General features: G+C 50.4%; 1 protein-coding gene across 1 annotated transcript in view; it reads left to right on the top strand.

Annotated features, from left to right (window-relative positions):
• GFUS (GDP-L-fucose synthase) overlaps positions 1-20288 on the top strand; it is a 102672-nt gene that overhangs the window by 60999 nt on the left and 21385 nt on the right. The window contains exons 4-7 of the mRNA XM_085604660.1: positions 10438-10566; positions 12972-13045; positions 14581-14714; positions 15272-15336. Of these exons, the coding sequence (XP_085460786.1) occupies positions 10438-10566; positions 12972-13045; positions 14581-14714; positions 15272-15336 (402 nt within the window). The remainder of the gene's footprint in view (positions 1-10437; positions 10567-12971; positions 13046-14580; positions 14715-15271; positions 15337-20288) is intronic.

The raw sequence follows: 20288 nt of genomic DNA, 5'->3' as shown, positions 1-20288 counted from the left end.
CTTATTAGTTGCAGGCAGGGTTTTTGCTTACCAGATAACGCGCACAGCATTCGTTTCCTGCCCATGCACTCCACCCCCCCCCCTTCCCCCCTCATCGCGTTGTTTTGTTTTGATGATCCGGCTAGATTTTCACCAATCCTGCAACTGTCTAGGTTAAGCCATTGCTCAATTATATTTGTTGTATGTATTTAATGCCTTCCGCGTGTTTTTTATAAAGCCTACGCCACGGCTAGAACCCGGGGCAGCAGGGACTGCTTTCACCTGAGTGCGGGGGAGGCGCTGGAAGTGATCCCTAGAGGTGAAAACTCTTCTTTTTCCATCACAACCGAGGGGCCTCCTGTCCCTCCTTTGAATAAATCTTTCACACCCTGCTCTGCTCTTTGGCGACTGTGTCAGTTGTATGTAGCCCCAACTCGCCCTGAAGGCGCTAAAGCGCTTTACCCGAGCACCAGTCACATTACACAAGGGCACACTCCTTTACAGTCACTGCGCAATTAAGTCATATGCCCAGAATCACAGGCTGCTGAGCCGAAGGGGAGACTCTGATCTGATGCTCCAAAGTATCCCGCTTTGGGCGTGACTTCACACCCACCCGTACACCACTTCATAGTCCCTCTCACCTCCACACTCTGCGCCGATATGCATCGGCCCTCACCCCCCAGGCCTTTGTATCCTTCTGTACCATTGACCCTGCAGTGGCACACCTCCTTCCCGTCCAGTGTTACTGTAAGGATGTGCTTCACTTCCACCACACTCTCCTTTGCCCTCCACAGGTAAGATCTTCACTCCACTCATGCTGCCCTCCACGTGCCCTTGCTGCCCTCCACGTGCCCTTGCTGCCCTCCACGTGCCCTTGCTGCCCTCCACGTGCCCTTGCTGCCCTCCACGTGCCCTTGCTGCCCTCCACGTGCCCTCCACGTGCCCCCTCTCTGCCCTCCAGGTGCCCCCTCTCTGCCCTCCAGGTGCCCCCTCTCTGCCCTCCAGGTGCCCCCTCTCTACCCTTAATATGCCCTCTCGGCTCTCCACCCTACGCGTGCACTCTCGGCTCTCCACCCTACGCGTGCACTCTCGGCTCTCCACCCTACGCGTGCACTCTCGGCTCTCCACCCTACGCGTGCACTCTCGGCTCTCCACCCTACGCGTGCACTCTCGGCTCTCCACCCTACGCGTGCACTCTCGGCTCTCCACCCTACGCGTGCACTCTCTGCTCTCCACCCTACGCGTGCACTCTCGGCTCTCCACCCTACGCGTGCACTCTCGGCTCTCCACCCTACGCGTGCACTCTCGGCTCTCCACCCTACGCGTGCACTCTCGGCTCTCCACCCTACGCGTGCACTCTCGGCTCTCCACCCTACGCGTGCACTCTCGGCTCTCCACCCTACGCGTGCACTCTCGGCTCTCCACCCTACGCGTGCACTCTCGGCTCTCCACCCTACGCGTGCACTCTCGGCTCTCCACCCTACGCGTGCGCTCTCGGCTCTCCACCCTACGCGTGCGCTCTCGGCTCTCCACCCTACGCGTGCGCTCTCGGCTCTCCACCCTACGCGTGCGCTCTCGGCTCTCCACCCTACGCGTGCGCTCTCGGCTCTCCACCCTACGCGTGCGCTCTCGGCTCTCCACCCTACGCGTGCGCTCTCGGCTCTCCACCCTACGCGTGCGCTCTCGGCTCTCCACCCTACGCGTGCGCTCTCGGCTCTCCACCCTACGCGTGCGCTCTCGGCTCTCCACCCTACGCGTGCGCTCTCGGCTCTCCACCCTACGCGTGCGCTCTCGGCTCTCCACCCTACGCGTGCGCTCTCGGCTCTCCACCCTACGCGTGCACTCTCGGCTCTCCACCCTACGCGTGCACTCTCGGCTCTCCACCCTACGCGTGCACTCTCGGCTCTCCACCCTACGCGTGCACTCTCGGCTCTCCACCCTACGCGTGCACTCTCGGCTCTCCACCCTACGCGTGCACTCTCGGCTCTCCACCCTACGCGTGCACTCTCGGCTCTCCACCCTACGCGTGCACTCTTGGCCCTCTCTGCTCTCCACCCTACACATGGACCTCGCGACTCTCCACCCTACACATGGACCTCGCGACTCTCCACCCTACACATGGACCTCGCGACTCTCCACCCTACACATGGACCTCGCGACTCTCCACCCTACACATGGACCTCGCGACTCTCCACCCTACACATGGACCTCGCGACTCTCCACCCTACACATGGACCTCGCGACTCTCCACCCTACACATGGACCTCGCGACTCTCCACCCTACACATGGACCTCGCGACTCTCCACCCTACACATGGACCTCGCGACTCTCCACCCTACACATGGACCTCGCGACTCTCCACCCTACACATGGACCTCGCGACTCTCCACCCTACACATGGACCTCGCGACTCTCCACCCTACACATGGACCTCGCGACTCTCCACCCTACACATGGACCTCGCGACTCTCCACCCTACACATGGACCTCGCGACTCTCCACCCTACACATGGACCTCGCGACTCTCCACCCTACACATGGACCTCGCGACTCTCCACCCTACACATGGACCTCGCGACTCTCCACCCTACACATGGACCTCGCGACTCTCCACCCTACACATGGACCTCGCGACTCTCCACCCTACACATGGACCTCGCGACTCTCCACCCTACACATGCACTTCCTGCCCTCCACCTTTACCATGCACTCCCCACCCTACACATGCACTTCCTGCCCTCCACCTTTACCATGCACTCCCCACCCTCCACATGCAGTCCCCGTCCTCCTCATGCACTCCTCCCTCTCCACCTTTACCATGCACTCCCCACCCTCCACATGCAGTCCCCGTCCTCCTCATGCACTCCTCCCTCTCCACCTTTAAAATGCCTTCTCCACCCTCCACATGCACTCCCCGCCCTTAACATGTCCTCTTCGCCCTCCACCCTTAACATGCCTTCTCCACCCTCCACATGCACTCCCCGCCCTTAACATGTCCTCTTCGCCCTCCACCCTTAACATGCCCTCTCCACCCTCCACATGCACTCCCTACCCTCCACCCTTAACATGCCCTCTTCCCCTTAACTTGTAAATGACCATGCTTTTTATTTGTTTTGGTTTTTGAAACAGAAATAAAAGGCTTTGCCCTTTACAATTCTAATAGCTTAAACTCCTCACAAATGCGAGACCTATTGCATTGCATATGCTTGTTTAATAAAACGGATTACTTAATCCCTTCCCCCCCAAAATACTTCAATCAATCAATCATTTGTAAAGCGCACTACATACCCGCGAGGGTCTCAAGGCGCTGGGGGGGGGCTGCTACTGATCGAACAGCCAGGTCTTGAGTATCCTCCTGACGGTCAGCAGGTCTTGGGTCTGTCGTAGGCTTAGTGGGAGGGTGTTCCATGTCTTGGCAGCGAGGTGGTTGTTCTTCGGATGCACGGGACGGTTGCGAGTGAGAGGTCGGCGGAGCATAGCTGGCGGTTGGGGATGTAGAAGTAGAGCCGTCTGCCGAGGTAGGCCAGGCCGGTCTTGTGGAGTACTTCGTGTGTATGGATGCGGAGCTTGAAGGATATCCTCTTGTTGACGGGGAGCCAGTGCAGGTTTCTCAAGTGGGGGGTGATGTGGCCGTGTCGTGGTACGTCGAGGATCAGTCATGCCGAGGCGTTTTGGATGCGTTGTAGTCGTTTGATGAGCTTGGTCGGTGGCTTCCGCGTAGAGGGCGTTTCCGTAGTCTGGCCTGCTGCTGACAATGGCAGCAGCAGGCCAGACTATACAATTTCTTGTATCTGTCTGGATCCATCTGTAGATCTTGCGGAGCATGCGGAGGGTGTTGAAGCAGGAGGAGGAGACTGCGTTGACTGGCTTGGTCATTGAGAGCATTGAGTCGAGGATGATTCCCAGGTTGCGTGTGTGGTCGGTGGGTGTCAGGGCTGCCCACAGTGCTGTCAGCCACCAGGAGTCGTCCCAGGCTGAAGGGTTGGAGCCGAGGATGAGGACCTCCGTCTTGTCAGAGTTCAGCTTCAGACGGCTGATCTTCATCCAGTCGGTGACGGCCTTCATTCCTTCGTGGAGGTTGGCTTTGGCGGTGATGGGGTCCTTGGTGAGGGTGAGGATCAGTTGAGTGTCGTCGGCGTAGGAGATTATGTTGAGGTCGTGCTGTCGGGCGACGTGTGCGAGCGGGGCCATGTAAATGTTGAACAGTGTCGGCTGAGGGAGGATCTCTGGGGTACGCCGCAGATGATCTCGGAGGCTTTGGAACGGAATGGGGGAGGCGGACGCTCTGGGTTCTGCCGGAGAGGAAGGTGGTGGTCCATTCCAGAGCCTTGTCTCGGATCCCTGCGGCGTGGAGGCATGCGCGTAGTGTGCGGTGGCAGACGGTGTCGAAGGCGGCGTAGAGGTCTAGGAGGATGAATGCTGCGGTCTCACCGTTGTCCAGCAGGGTCCTGATGTCGTCAGTGGCGGCGATGAGGGCAGTCTCGGTGCTGTGGTTGTTGCGGAACCCTGACTGGGAAGGGTCCAGGATTCTGTTTTCTTCGAGGTGTCGGGTATAGCTGTCTGACGATTTTCTCGATGACCTTGGCCGGGAAGGGGAGCAGAGAAATGGGCCGGAAGTTCTTGAAGTCTCTTGGGTCTGCCTTAGGTTTTTTGAGTAGGGCGTTTATCTCGGCGTGTTCCCAGCTCTCTGGGAAGGTCTCGAGGGAGAGGTTGATGACGTTGCGCAGGTGGGGTGCGATGGAGCTGCTTGCTTTGTTGAAGATGTGGTGCAGTAATGGGTCTGACGGAGAGCCGGAGTGGATTGTGCTCAAGGTCTTGATGGTGTCATCGACGCTCACACTGGCTCAGGCTAGCAGGGGGTCGTGGTCGATGGTGTGCGGAGGGTCTGTTGTGTTGCTGTCTGTTGGGGCTGTCTGGGTGTTGAAGCTGTCGTGGATGTCTGCTATCTTGTGGTGGAAGAAGGTGGCGAGGAAGTCGCACAGGGCTTGGGACGGCGGGATGTCGTTGGTGTTGGAGCTGGGGTTGGAGAGTTCATTCACGATGTGGAAGAGCTTCTTGCTATTGTGTGCATTGTTGTCGAGGCGGTCTTTGAAGGAGGTCCTCTTGGCCGCCCTGATGAGGTGGTGGTGGTTGCGGATGGCGTCCTTGTGTGCTGCATGGCTGTCCGGAGTTTGTTCACTGTGCCATTCCTTCTCTAGCTTCTGGCAGGCTTGCTTGGAGGCAAGGAGTTCTGGGGTGAACCAGCTGGCCCTCTTGCTGGTGTCTCTGTGGGGGGGGGGGGTTTCTTCAGCGGGGTGAGGGTGTTGGCGCAGTCCTCAATCCAGCGTCTGAGGCTGTGGGCAGCGTCGTCTGTGTTGGAGGGTTCGGTGGGTGGGCTGAGAGCGAGGTTTGCATGTAGTTGGCCTCCGTTGATTTTGCTTCAGCAGTGGCGGGGGATCTGTTGGGTGTGGTGGTGTGTGGTGGGTTTCTGGAAGGCGAAGTGGATGCAGCGGTGGTCGGTCCAGTGGAGTTCACTGGTGTGGCTGACGGAGACGTGCAGGCTTGAGGAGAAGACTGGGTCGAGCGTGTGGCCGGCAGAGTGGGTGAGCGTTGTGACGAGTATTGGTATTGGTTGCTGGGGTCACACGTCCTCATCATACCACTTACTGATTGGTGTGTTCATATAGAGACACACCAGGTGATTGTCCATCGATATCAGGCTTCTCCAATGAGTAGCTCGTGAGTGGTGAGCGTTTAGCTAGTTGTATTGCGGTCGGTTAGAGTTACTTTGGGTGTTCAACTCCGACAGGTAACCAGTTAGGGGGACTAGTTAGCCCCTCAAAAAGAGCTATCACAGTAGGTGAAGCAGACTCCAGGCGGTTCCAGTCACTTTTATCCTTTGCTGTAGGTTCCTGTCGAAGTGGTCCAGGATGCTGAAGATGCACAAGGATGCTGCTAATGCAGTGCGGTTGACAGGGGTCTTCCTGCAGCTACTCCTCGTCCACAGAAGGGCTGAGGCTTTTCCTAGCCACAGGTCGATGTCCCTCGAAGTCCTCTCAGGCCTGGCAAAAGTCCAGTCGCCAATGCATTTACCTGTCGCCAGTTATCGCGGTCACAGCCAAATCCTTCCCTGGGCGATATCTTGTCTTCTGGGTGACCCTGAAGCACTCCGACTCTCCGGGGTCCAACTGACTCAGGTGCAGCTTTGAATGTCGATCCTGGTCTCTGGTTCTGCACCACAGCAGTTGGCAGCTGTCTGAAGATTCTGGGCTATCAATTTGCCCCAGCAGGCTTCTCGGTCCTTTGCTGCGAGCAAGAGATGAGCCAACTGACCCTTGGAGTCTCTTTCTTCGGCTGGGACCAAGAGGTGTCTCCTCCACGAGCAGGACACAGCAGGCATAGTCTCTTTTTGCTTGCCACCAAGTTTAGCAGGTGCAGTCCATGCCAGTGCAGCCTCTCCTGGCTGGTTCCACTGTGCAGCAGGGCAGTCCTTCTTCGGTCCTTCTTTCAGTCCTGTTGAGGTCTGAGTTCAGGGTTCCCTTTTTATGCTCAGAAAATGCTCTCAGGATAGAATGTGGTTGATAGTCAATGGGTTTCCAGGTTCCCCCTCTCCTGATGATGGCTTCCTGTGAAGCGTGGCATTTGGCTATAGTAAGTTCACCATTCTGCCCACTTACAACATGACAGAACCCCTCCCTTGGCATCCAGAGCTCCCTAGCCTAACACAGAAGTGTGCTACTAAGAAGGCTACGTGCCCCTGAATAAACTGTTTGACAGCAGGTTCCCCTCCCTAGTGCCCGCACGTCTTATCTAAACAATAAAGCATCCCCTCTCCCAAGTATTACTCATTTGCCCTTCAAAGATTCTTCTCCTTTTGAAGCTCGCCTTTTAGGCCACTACCTGTGCGACTTCCTGAAGGAGGGTGGTAACACCTTTCCCCAGTGCAGGCTTCCAACAACGCCTTTCCTGGGAGTTGTTAGTACGTCTCCTCAGGATAGCAGAAAGTTCTGTGCATGACAGACCCCTTGGACATCAGTAAACGGGCACTGGAAATCTTGGGCAACTAAAGTGGCAACTTCAAAGTTGCACTTCGCTCACCAGTGACATTAAATTAGATTTAACCATCAAATCAGATTTAATGCACTAACTTTTTTGATACCTTATAGTAATCACTTTAGCAGTCCCTTTCAGAAGCTAGCAAGCCGAGATGTCAATGGGGCTACTAGCCTTTCCTCAGTAAAACGACAAGCATTGGCAATATAGCATTTTTACTGCTGGAACTTTTAAAAGTACATGTTCCACTTTTTAACATACAAAAGAAACACAATTGATGGACGGAATGTAGATCAAATCAAAACATTCACCCCCAGTCAAGAGATCTGGGTTAAATCCATCATTCTTTTGCTCACCATGCCACCCCAGTTTAGACCTGGCCATATGCAAATCAGCCTTGACCCTGTGCCTCATGGGAACAGTCCAGCCCGAACTGCCAAGCCAGGTCTTCCCTGGACCGGAAACAAGCATCCTAGGACCGGTTTCGGGGTTTCATCCCTCTTCAGCCAGGATAGCTTGATTCCTGTTGAAGAGGGGTGAAACCCCGAAACCGGTCCTAGGATGCTTCTTTCCGGTCCAGGGAGGACCTAGCTTGGCAGTTCGGGCTGGACTGTTCCCACGAGGCACAGGGTCAAGCCTGATTTGCATATGGCCGGGTTCAAACTGGAATGGCATGGTGAGCAAAAAAATGATGGATTTAGGACCAGATCTCTGTACTGGGGTGAATGTATGACATTATTCTGCATTCTGTCCATCAACTGTTGGTTTTGCATTTGTCACCCTGAGTGGGTCTGATCTGCCCAGACGTGGGCCCCATGCTCTCCATGCCACTGGAATCAAGCTATCCTGGCTGAAGAGGGGTGAAACCCCGAAACCAGTCCTAGGATGCTTGTTTCCAGTCCAGGGAGGACCTAGCTTGGCAGTTCGGGTTGGACTGTTCCCATGAGGCACAGGGTCAAGCCTGATTTGCATATGGCTGGGTTCAAACTGGAATGTCATGGTGAGCAAATAAACGATGGATTTAGGCCCAGATCGCTGTACTGGGGTGAATGTTTGACTTTGTTCTGCATTCTGTCCATCAACTGTTGGTTTTGCACTTTTTAACATACAGCACCCACCAAAAGGGTGACCTACATATATTAACAAGCATTTGCATAGCCAATAGGTCTCGCTTTTGGGACCTTCTAAGTATTTAGTTATGCAGCACAATATCCTTGGTGCAACAACATTAACTGTTGCATGGTTAAACACTTATAAGGTCCCAAAGGCGGGACCTATTGGCTATGCCAATGCTTGTTAGTTTTTAAAGTTGGTCACCCTGGATCAGTTACTACGCAACCTTGTGTCCCTATGAGGTAACACCCTGTTCTGTGACTTATGGAAAGTGCTTTGTGCATCAGCCCAACTGTCCGATTCCAGGCAGGCCCAGCATGCAACAGCCCCAACCAAGTGCCACAGTTACCAACAGCATGTCAATCCACATAGCTTACAGAATCTTCTAAATACACAACACTTTCTGTGTGAGCGGGTCACAGGCTGATGGACAGCAGAGTTACCACTTCCATTCCAGCAAAGTATCGCCTCTTTTAAACTCTAAACTCGTGAAAGTTCCAAAATGCACCTGTTAGACGAAAGCATTAACCTGGAAAGTGATCTGAAGTTATTTGCTAACTGCCAACGAGAGGGAGAAGGGTGGCAGATTTGGAGTCGGTTGGGACACAAGGAAAGAGGTGTGCTCTTTTCCCGTCCCGGGCTTGTGCACCTGTAACCTTCCGTCCTTTTCAGCCGAAGGCAACATTAATTGATGCAAAGGAGGTGATCAACAGGGCTCGGGTTCGTGTAAGACATAGAAAGGGATAATTAAGTCTGTGCATGCTTGCAAAAATAAATTCTAATAGTGTGCGCACATAAGAAACCCATGTACAAGAGGGAGCCAGATGTCTGAAGTGTTGTGTGCATACACACAAAATGTGTTTGTTCCCCACAGGTGGGTGGATGTGAGTGAGAGAGGGGGCAGAGAAGATCTGGGTGTACAATGTGAAACCAGCCGCGAAAGTGAAAGTGATCCCGATCAAGCGCGGCGAGTAATGCGCTCAATGAGCATGACGAGGAAAGCCATATGGCGCCTCTGCTTGTAAGCGCGCGCCTGCACACATGCACGCAAGCTGTAGGCTGGCCATGGTAGCATTTTTTAAAGACCTTAGTCTCGCCAGACCAGAGTATGCGCTGGGTCAGGCGAGGCCTAAAAAGGGAGGTTTTGGGCTTTGCCATTACTAATAAATGGCAAAGTCGAGATAGCCGTTTTAAACTACCTTTCCAGTCTGCAGTGGAAGACTGGCAGCCATGTTTTACCTAGTCGTGCTTGTGGTGGAACAACTAGTGCTGTTGTCCACGAGAGACACTTCAACTTAGAGGCCTAAGGTTCCCTTGGTACCATATACTAGGGACATACAAGTAAGTTGAGCTATGTGCTTTCAAACATGTGCCATTTTAAGGGTCAGAGCTCCTTCACTGAGCCTGTTTTAGCAGGGCTCAGGGCAGGTCATAGCCATTACAACAGTACCTAGTAGTCAACCTGGGGGCAAAAAGTGGGGATGAACCTGCAAAAAGCCTGGTAAATACAGATCTTAACCTTCAATACTATAGGACCCACAGGTTGGATGTTAACCATAGATTTCTTCTGTACCAAGAAACCTTGCAGAAGCCAGCAGCCTTAGACAATGTGATTGTAGTGCCTCAAATAGGGATACCCAAGTCTTTTTGGAGTAGCTTAAGTCCAACTGTCCTGTTTCGAAAGGTAGGAACACGTTGGGGACTCCATCTTGTGTAAGGTTTTCCTCATAGCGCCGGGACACTCGAGCTCGGTAGTCGTGCATTCTATCAATGCGGTTATTCATTCATAGAAGTAATGCACATTATGGAGCACTTTCACATACTAGTGTCCTGAAAAGAAAACACTTATGTTAACTTTCCATCTTTCGGTTCGCGGTAGGTGATTTTGCAATAATATTCTATAAAGAGAGTAAGATATGCGACAACATGAACTGCGTTGTTAGGGTCTTCATCAGAAGTTGTTGAAGATGGTAGGAGGGCTCCAAGTAATTTGGAAGCCAGAGTCCAGCACAGCTCTGTGTGATCCAGGCTAGGAAGTCAGGCAGTCAATGCAAATAGCAGAACGAGTTGCTTTATAAAAAAAATGTAAATGACCAGTTTAAACAATTTGATTAAAGTTCGGCTATGAAAACTTCTATTGACTAAACCCATGCAAGAGCGATCTGTTGGGGACATGCAGATATTATAGAAGGTTTGTTTCTCTCCCGCCCTGTTCAAAATTTAAATAATTATGTGATTTGGCTGTGAGTGGAAGTTGGTAAGTATAGTTTTAAAATTCTGCTGTAGTGTCTAATGATCTGTTTCTTTGACAGAGGAACAATGTTCATATCAACGATAACGTCCTTCACTCGGCATATGAGCTCAAAGTGCAGAAGGTGGTCTCCTGCCTGTCCACCTGCATCTTCCCAGATAAAACCAGCTACCCGATTGATGAGACCATGGTGAGTGGGTTGTTCCTCTTTGGCTTTTAGACTTTTGTCATGATAGGTACCTGCCCCCACGCTATTTGCCTTCTGGTTATAGAATTCCCCCTTACTCTCTTCTCCATTGAGATGACTCAACTTACTGTACCCCAGTTGCGGTGTACATCTTTCTCATCCTCTTGAGCTGCTGCCTTTTTTAAGGAGGTCTTTTGTATTTTTCCCTTGCTTGCTATTTGGATTCTCATTGTTCCCACTGCATCTCCTCTCACTGCACCTGCACTGCTGTTTCTCCTTCCATGGAAGGCTTTGTGATAGCAGTATCTGCACTGCGTGGACCACTGTGATATCTGCTCCTGCACTGCGTCCGCCAGCAGATTATTGTAATCTCAGTCCTGACACTGCCTATGCCATCAGATCATTGTAATCGCTGTGCCAGCACTGCCTTCACCAGCAGATCACTAACGTCTGCTTGAATTGCCTCTGCCAATGGATCCTTGGAATCTCTGTGCTGGCACTGCCTCATCCAGTATAAGACCACTGTGTAGTCCCTTTGTGCTGCTGCTTTAACAGGAAGACACTGACTATTTCAGTCTGTCTAAAAGGAAGATTTAGCAAACACAAGGAGATGATGGACGGAGCGCTGAAACTTTTCAGACACTCACCCCCAGTCACAGATCTGGGATGAATCCATCATCGTTCTTTAGCTCACTTCACACCCGAGTTCAGACCCAGCCAAGCTGGGTCCAAATTGGGGTGGCTAAGCTGGGCAGAAGAATGATGATGGCTTAAACTGAGATCTGGGCCTGGGGGTGATTATTTGAAAAGTTTCAGCACCCTGTCCATCATCTTGTGCTTGCTATGTTCACCCTAAAAGGCCAAGGTATGCCAGACGTCGTCCCGTGCTCTCTGCCAGCTGGATTCAAGCTAGCCTGGCTGATGAGGAGTGAAACCCCAAAACCGTTCCCAGGATGCTTGTTTCCCGTTCAGGGAGGTCCTGGCTTTCCAGTTTTGGTTGGACTTTGCCGATGAGGAACAGGGTCAAGACTGATTTGCATATGGCTGGGTCTAAACTGGGGTGGCTTAGTAAGCAGAAGAACGATGATGGATTAAACCAAGATCTGTGACTGGGAGTGACTGTTTGAAAAGTTTCAGCACTTCCTCATCTTATTGTGTTTGCTAAAAGGAGGACTTGCCTACTACACCTGAAATGCCTCCCACACAAGTAAGACCTCTGTAGCCCAATAAACTACCTCTCCTTCCTTTGAAGACTCTCTTGATTCTTTGACTTTCCAAAGACCCTATGGGAGCGAAGGTGACAAAAGAAATTGTTCAATACTTCCCTTCCACTGAAAGGGGAACAACACAAGAGCAGGCCATTTCTGTGCAATTTTTGTATAAATGGGGAGTAACATTTTACTGGAGAAAGGAACAGTGCCATTTGTTGGGGAAACTGAAAGGGTTTTGAAAGCAAATGTGGAAATGCACATCAGTCATTCTCACTGATGCGGTCTTCTTCGGTTTCCACATTGTTGAATGTGTAGAAAATGAAACTAAAATATTTAGGGTCCGCGTGCCGTTTGGCATAGCTCTGCTTCCTTGTGTCTTCTTATTCCAAGATCTCGACCCACCTTGCACCTCTTCAGATCCCTAGGTGTTTCCAGATGCCATTTTTTCACTTGTGTTCACACAGGTGCACACACCCCATCTCCCCTTTATACTGACACCCAACCTCAATAATGTCATGAGATCCTTTCCTTTTGTATGTTTGTGTCTCTTCAGAGCACATATCTGCCTTCTTTATTATGTAAAGGAATTAGTGAGGCTTCACTGCACAGCCTCATCATGTAGGTGCCCGCTGCATCTTCCGTTAAAACGCTGCTGAGGTGCCATTGTAGTGAAAGGGCCACTCAGCCGGGGGCCAACAGTGCAGGCAGAAGGAGAAAATCTGCAATCCGATTCGACTGTCCATGCTGTACTCTAAATCAAGAATTCTGAGGGGTTGTTCTTGAAGATTGGGGCTGCTCCTACTCAGAAGTTTCGCTGTCTGCCGTTTGTGTCATAGAATACCCTCACCATCCAATATTGTTGCCTCTTCTTCTGTGGAAGGCCCTTGTAATGTCATATTGCCGTCTCTTCTCCCATAGATTTCATAATTAAAGTCACTTCCTCTTCTCCCATGGAAAATCCTTGTGATCCAATGTCACTTCCTTTTCTTCCATACCAGATCCTTTTAATTCACTTTGCTGCTGCTTCTCCCTGTGCAAACTAGTGCTGCTGCTTCTCTACCATTGGAGGGTCTTCCTAGGCTCCACCTCCTGTTTTTCATTTATTTGCCTGGTTATCTGCACTTACAACACTTAAGGTCCACTTGCCATGTGGCTTCTAAAATGAATGAACCTACTAATGCTTTTCCATTTTTACAGATTCACAATGGTCCTCCACATGAGTCTAACTTCGGATATTCTTACGCCAAGAGAATGATAGATGTGCAGAACAGGTACAGTCCTAACACTGCGGACACTGACTGTGTGCTATGGGAGACTCAAAATACATGCAAGTGGAGATGTGCGGTTGTCATTGACTTGTTAACAATGTAGGGTTTCTCTACATGTTCTCTTCTAACATATTTAATCCTAATGAGATACTAACTTACGGTTAGGAAGCAAGGAGAGCCAAAGCCCTTTACTACTTATTTACAGGCTGCTCAGATGGCCCACATCGCACTTACTAAGCTGGCTGACATTCAAAATGTGTAGTATCCGGTCTTCTTGCCTTGCCTGGTGTGGAGTGTGCAATTTATTTAGCGTTAGTATTAATTCCCTGTCAGTTTCAATCTACTGCTTGGGGCTGAGCTGGTTACGCCATAACTTTTGATGGTGTGCCTGCTTCTCCTTACTAGTGCACAACTTCTCAATGTAACAGGCTAAAAATCCAAACACCAAACTATTTCTATCTGGTACCTACATTTTCCACAGCTATATTCACGAACCTGGGACAAGTGGGGGAAGAGGTTAGCCCTCCCTCTCTTCAGATGTAGGCCTACTCATGTCCATTTGCCAGCTTCCCTGCCATCTCACTAGTTTACAGTAGCAACGTCTTGGAAGCTTCCCAAGCCCTTTGGTCATGCAATTTCCAGACTCTGCATCACTGCGCCAAACATGCATCCCAGAGAAAAAGACTTCATTTGTTTGGCTTTGAAACAGATGAGGACTGAGCTCATCAACATTGTTAAATTTCTGCTATGTTTTCTTAAGCTGGAAAATGTTTTTTTGTACAGAAAATTGCTGTGCAGCTTCTGTAGGTATTGACGTAATTTCACATACACATATTTTAGTCTGTTTAATTTGCTTCAGTTTGAGAAGTCATATAATCTGAACTTATCATGCATGTGGCAGGTAGAGATTCATAGTGCCTAGATACCCTACCGGGTGATAAGCCGTGCTTTACAAATCTAAATAACAAAACATACCCGTTGTTTGAACCACAAATACCAATTGGCGTATCACAAACAGGCATCTAATAACCTGCAGTTTCCTACTTTCATTTTGATGTTGTATATGTAATTCACTTTGCTTCAAATTGCATGTCCTGTTTTTTATGCAAGTCTTCTAATGTCTTCCTTTAGGTGTCTAGATCTCAGGAGTGGATTAGAATCCCATATTTGATGCTAGGGACAGTGTATCTTGTGAAAAGCATGGGTGAAGTAGCCCTTCTTCTGTAGTCAATGGGATACATTACTATGTGGTCTTCCAGGAATAACCATCCGTCCTCTCAATATAATCTGCATGACTGTGTATCCACTTTGAATCACCACCTCGGTGTCTCTCATTATCTCTTCATTTTGCATAGATGAAATGGATGGTTGAGGGCAAAAGGTCCAAAAATGCAGTTAGTGCCTTCCTGACACTCACCCCCTCAGTTTTTGCTGTGTTTCTTTCCCTTCCTTTGGCTCAGTCTGTTTGCACCCCCTCCTTTGTAGAATCTAGCTGACTTCCTCTTTCACACTTCTTGTTCCCCTGCTCCCTGACTCAGGGGGTACTTTCAGCAGCATGGCTGCAAATTCACCTCTGTGATTCCCACCAATGTCTTCGGGCCGCACGATAACTTCAACATCCAGGATGGGCATGTCCTTCCAGGGCTCATCCACAAAGTCTACCAGGCAAAGAGTAAGTCTTTAAGTTAATGGATGCACTGAGCAGGTGTTGAATGACAGCAGGGGCTCTCTGTAGAAGTGAGTTTGGGGATGGTCAGGGAGAGGAGGGGAAAGTGTCCTGCCAGGGGTGGGTGAGCATTGCATTACCCACTTCCAGTCCAACCTTTTTCTACTGGAACAAGGGCAGAGGCTGAGATTCTGTTGCAGTCAAAACCTGATGGATTTTTACTGGCTGGAATTCCAAGGCAGGAAAATTGCGTCCGGCAAACCAGGAGCGTGAACAACGGGACAATCCTAATAGTGCAGAGTGAATTCCAAACCGATGTCGAGCCTGAGTGTTTCAATTTGTTTGGGAGAAATTTCCTTGGATGATGGTGCACTGCGTTTGTGGATGTTGGTCAATTTAAGCCTGTAGGAGACGTGTATATAGCATTAGAAAGTTTACCAAGAGCATGCACAAATGCCAATAAGACTTATCATTTTAGGATATTATTAACAGGTGGTTTTCAGGTTAAACCATAGGCAGAAAACCGTATATAGATAACTAACCAATGTTTTAAATGTTTGCAGAAAATGGCACAGCCCTTTCCATTTGGGGTACAGGGAAACCCAGAAGACAGTTCATCTACTCCTTGGTAAGTAAGTTTCTGTGTTTTAGTAGCCATCACTGTTTTATATTGTTGAAGCATATCCTACATCTTCCATTGCACTTGCGACCTATTCCTTGAGCAGCAACTCTGCAGTCTCTTCTGTACGATCCTATATATATACGCTGTCTGCAACATATCTGACTGCTCAACAAACAGATATGGCCCCTGAAATAACAAAGGATGAAACCGCAGGCAGAGTCCTCTGTGATGTGAAGGACTCTTAGTGTAATGTGTAAGAGATGGACCGAAAGTCATTTGCTGGCTGCAACTCTTATTTTACTTTTGTTTTTGCCAATGTTACTACGCCTGTACTAGAATCAAAAGCTTCTAGAGTGCCTCTTTCCAGGTCATTATAGATTCTACTTCCAGGCGTGGACTTTTGTGTGATAACTACATGCATTCTGGGTCCTGTAGTACTGTTTTCTTCCATTCCACTAGTCAGACTAAGACATGTAAACAGTGATTTGTAGGTGAAACGTTCAGGGCTGGAGAAAGCATCTATGATGACCTGGAACTAGGTGGTAGGCTGACTGCACAAGGTAATTTGTAGGATTCGTGGAGGTTCAGCTGGGATCTTGTTAGACAGGATGAGTTGGAAGGCCTAGAGTACACCACAATGTCAGCCTGTCCTGAGAGGTCCTTGTGCTTTTTATTTAACGATGGGCGATGATATATAGGAATGCAACATGGCTACGGGGCAGTCAGATATCACTACTGGGCATACAAACATGTGGCTTGTAGCGAATGAAGTACCTGTTTGTGAAGAAGACAACATGGGGGGGGGGGGGGCTTGGTGGAATAGCATGCCCTTGAACACATATGTAATCACAATTTTTTCCCTTTATTTCCCTTCTCCAGCTAAATCTCTGGCTGCAGCCAGCTTGATGTTAGCTTTTGGTTGCCTCATGATGTCAGAGTTACATATAACAGTCTCCCCTTGCAGTACGTTGAATCCAGTTAGCGGTGACAATGGCCTCAATGGGCAGGACACATGGCACAACGCCATGGTACTAAGCCCAACTGTCACATCTGTCCAAGTTACTTGTTTACTGAGATGACCAATCGGGGCATGGGGGTGTGTGGCTCTTCATCTGCAAAAACTGCTATTCAGATCTGAACCGACTTCAGGTACTGCTTCTAGCATATTGGTGCAGAATGTTGTTGAGGTGCTTAGAGCACTCAAGGGAACCCACCTTTGTACAGCACAACTACAGTCTGATATGTAGCAGCAGAAAAACTGTATACATTGCATTTGTGCAGCAGAATTGATGTTGCACTGTTCCAGCAGCTCCAAGTAATTTGTATACTAAGAGGTCTGGATGGGGTGCTTCTTCTGCAGATCCTGCTACTTGGGACTGAACCGGCCCATGCGCTGCCTTGGGGATAACGCACCAGCCACAGTGATTATGTAAAAATGAATGGTCTCACAACTTTGAGGCCTTGAATGAACTTATTCTACTAGATCCCATTTTGTGAAAAGCCTTATTTTTTAATGGATTGTAAGTGTTCTTGAGAAAAGTTTATTACGAGACAAGGGAGCGGTGGGGAGAAAGAAGTGGAGCGTCTCTGATTTAAAATTGGTATGGTTCCACTTTTCTATGAGGGGCACAAGGTTGTTGGAGCTGCAGAAGAGATGTGAACGTTATTCCATAACCGACTCCAGCTGCTTAAAGTGTCTGGTCTTGCATTTTGTTTTTGGGGTTGAGAAGAGGTTGTTTGTTACAGTGGAGCAGTCTGGAGGTGGTTTATCTTTTGACTTTGTTCCATGCTCATGTTGGTGTGGGTCTTCCAGGCATTTAAATGTGAGGCAGAGTGTCATGAAGGCGGTTTACCTTTCACTGGTGCCAGATAATTCTAGAGTGCTAGATGATGTTCAAGCCCGAAGATAAGGCAAACTGCAGCATTTTGTCCTTGTATCGAGAGTTTCAATATGAAGCGGGATTCACCACTTGTCGGTCCTTCACCAATCACATTCTTTCAAGCAGGTCCTCTTTCTTCTCAGTCCAAAGCAACTGCGCAATAGTTAAATCAGTTGTTATAATATTAACCTAAATGCGGTTGTGAATCAAGTTGGAATTTCTTCACATTCTCCTCATAGCTCTGTCAATCAGCATCATGATCCGTTCCTGTTCTCCTTGGGCAACTTATCGGAAAAGTACAAATTATTTTCCCCCCGTAGTAGTCTTGGAGCCAACCTCTTCCAACCACTCTAGGATGAAAGCAGAACCCCAGCCCTTACGGTTAGGGAGTATCTTCCATATCTTTAGTCATCAAGAAATCAAGTGCCTACATGGGCTCACACAGGGGTGCAGGGTGGGGGGAGTTGTAACGGGAAGGTTGGTGGGGAGGGGGGGAGTTGGGGAATGTTTGTTTGTTTCACAAGGCAATGTGAGGTTCGCTTCTGATTTGTCCTGGTTGTGTTCTCCGGGATGTGGGCATCCTGCACGGGAGCGGGGTGGGGGGTAAGGGATTGAGAATACTTTCGTGGAATGTGAACGGACTGGGGGATAGGATTAAGCGCGGGGTGGTGTTGCAGTTTTTGAAACGGATCTCGCCCGACATTGTTTTCCTGCAGGAGACACATCTGATTGGGAACTCCTTCCATGCCCTGAATAGGCGGGGCTATCGCCTTGCTGTTCACTCTGGTTTCACTTCTGGCTCCAGGGGAGTGGGTATCTTGGTCAGGGCCTCTCTCCCGTTGGAGGTGGACGAGGTGCTCCACGATGATAGAGGGCGATATGCAGCATTGGTGGGGAGATGGGAGGGTAGAACTGTTTCGCTCGTTGCTGTTATGTGCCACCGGGATTGCAGACGGCTACATTTGCGGATTTGGGGCGTTTGGTCCTGGGACTCACTGGAGGGGTTTTGGTGTTAGGGGGTGATTTTAACTCTGTTGTATCCAGTATGGAGGACCGTCACCCCCCCCCCCCCCCCCCCCAGGGATCTCCCTAGAGCCCAGGCCTGGCTGGGTGGCTTTCTAGATACTTTAGGACTTATAGATTGCTGGAGACTGATGCACCCGGGGCAGGCACAATACACCTTCCACTCGGGGGCCCACGGGAGTCTCTCGAGACTTGATTATATACTTATGCCAGCGTTCCAGGCTGGAATGATCGGGGAGGTACGTCATTTGGCCCGAGGTATTTCTGACCATTCCCCTCTATTGTTGCAGATGGAGGTTGCTCCTGGGGCAGAGGGAAGAGTAGCGCCAATTAACCCCTGGTATTTGCGTAATCCTGAGGTTCGCGCTGAATTGGTTAGGTCCATTGATCGCTACTTTAATGATAATGTAGGGTCAGTGTCGTCTGCTGTCTCCCTATGGGAAGGTTCTAAAACGGTGATCCGGGGGCATGCCTTGTCTCTTATTTCCCATGCTAGGAGGTGCGGAAGGGAAGAGGTGGTCCGCCTGGAAACTGACATAGCTGAGATGGAGGGGGATTTGGAGCGGGGTGTCACGGATGAGAAATTGCACGTTCTCAGCCTTTAACAGTCAGATTATAGAGCGCTGGTCACGGATGCTGCTAAAAGGATGAGTAGAGAGCAACAAGGACGACTGTATGATGTGGGAGATAAGGCCGGGAAGTTGATTGCTTGGTTGAACAGGAAGGAGAGAGCGAGTAGAGTGGTGCCGGTCGTGGAGAGAGCGGATGGCGTGTGTGTGACTGACCCGGTAAAAATTGTTGACTGCTTTGCGGATTTCTTCCGTGGGGTATACTCTCCGGTCTCTGGGTGCTCGGAGGAAGACTCTCATCTGTTACTTAAAGATATTGCATTGCCGTCCCTCTCGGAGGCTGATAGCATATTGATGGAGGCGAAGTTGTCGCCGGATGAGATTGCTCTGGCCATTCGCTCGATCGCTTCTGGTAAGGCCATGGGTCTCAATGGTCTCCCCATTGAACTATATAAGTTGCGTCCAGATAAGATAGCACGTATCTCCGTGACATGTTCCTAGCTGCACGGGCGGCGGGCTCCCTCCCCCTTGACCAACGTCTCGCTACCATAGTTGTGATACATAAAGAGGGGAAGCCGCGAGACTGCTGTGCCTCCTACAGGCCTATCTCGTTGTTGAACGCGGAACCCAAAATTCTGGCTAAGGTGTTGGCCAATCGACTGGTTCGAGTCGTGGGCGACTTGATTCATCAGGACCAGTCCGGTTTTATACCTCATCGTAATACCGCCCTGAACCTGAGGCGGTTGCATGGTGTGCTTGCTAGAGCGGAGTTTATGTGTGAGCCGGCCATCTTGGCGTCTTTGGACGCTACCATGGCGTTCGATACGTTAGAGTGGCCGTTTATTTGGGCTGCGTTAGCTAAATTCGGGTTTGGCCCTGAATTCATTGGGTGGGTACAATTGCTGTACGCTGACCCATTGGCGCAGGTTGTGGTGAATGGTAGGGCGTCGGCTCCCTTTGCGCTGAGGAGAGGTACGCGACAGGGCTGTCCGTTGTCGCCCCTTCTCTTCGCACTTTCTTTGGAACCTCTCGCTGCCTGGTTGCGTTGGGAGCCGTCGTTGCGGGGCATTAGATGGACGCCGGAATTTGAGGACCGTGTCTCCCTTTATGCGGATGACATTCTTCTGCATCTCACCTCTCCTCGACAGTCGCCAATTGTATTGGTGGACGTATTGAATTCCTTTGGTCGTAATTCTGGCCTGGTTATCAACTGGGCCAAGTCATGTGTTTACGTCCTCTCGGGCGAGGCCCCTCTCCTGCCGCGGGGGTGCCCTATTCAGATTGCTACGTTGGGGTTAAAATATTTGGGAATCTTCATATCGCTGGACCCCGCGGTCCGCTATGAGCGAAACCTTCTCCCTCCACTCCAGCGATTGAAGGCCGACGTCGCGAGGTGGCGACGGCTTCCGCTCTCGCCGCTCGGACGGGCGACATTGTTTAAAATGATGTCGCTGCCTCGCTTTTTGTACGCTTTACAAAATACGCT

The sequence above is a fragment of the Triturus cristatus genome, chromosome 5_1 (genome assembly GCF_964204655.1).
Source record: "Triturus cristatus chromosome 5_1, aTriCri1.1, whole genome shotgun sequence".
In the NCBI taxonomy this organism is placed as follows: Eukaryota; Metazoa; Chordata; class Amphibia; order Caudata; family Salamandridae; genus Triturus; species Triturus cristatus.
Note: the sequence above shows the minus strand (reverse complement) of the source record. Positions and strands in the feature narration are given on the sequence as shown.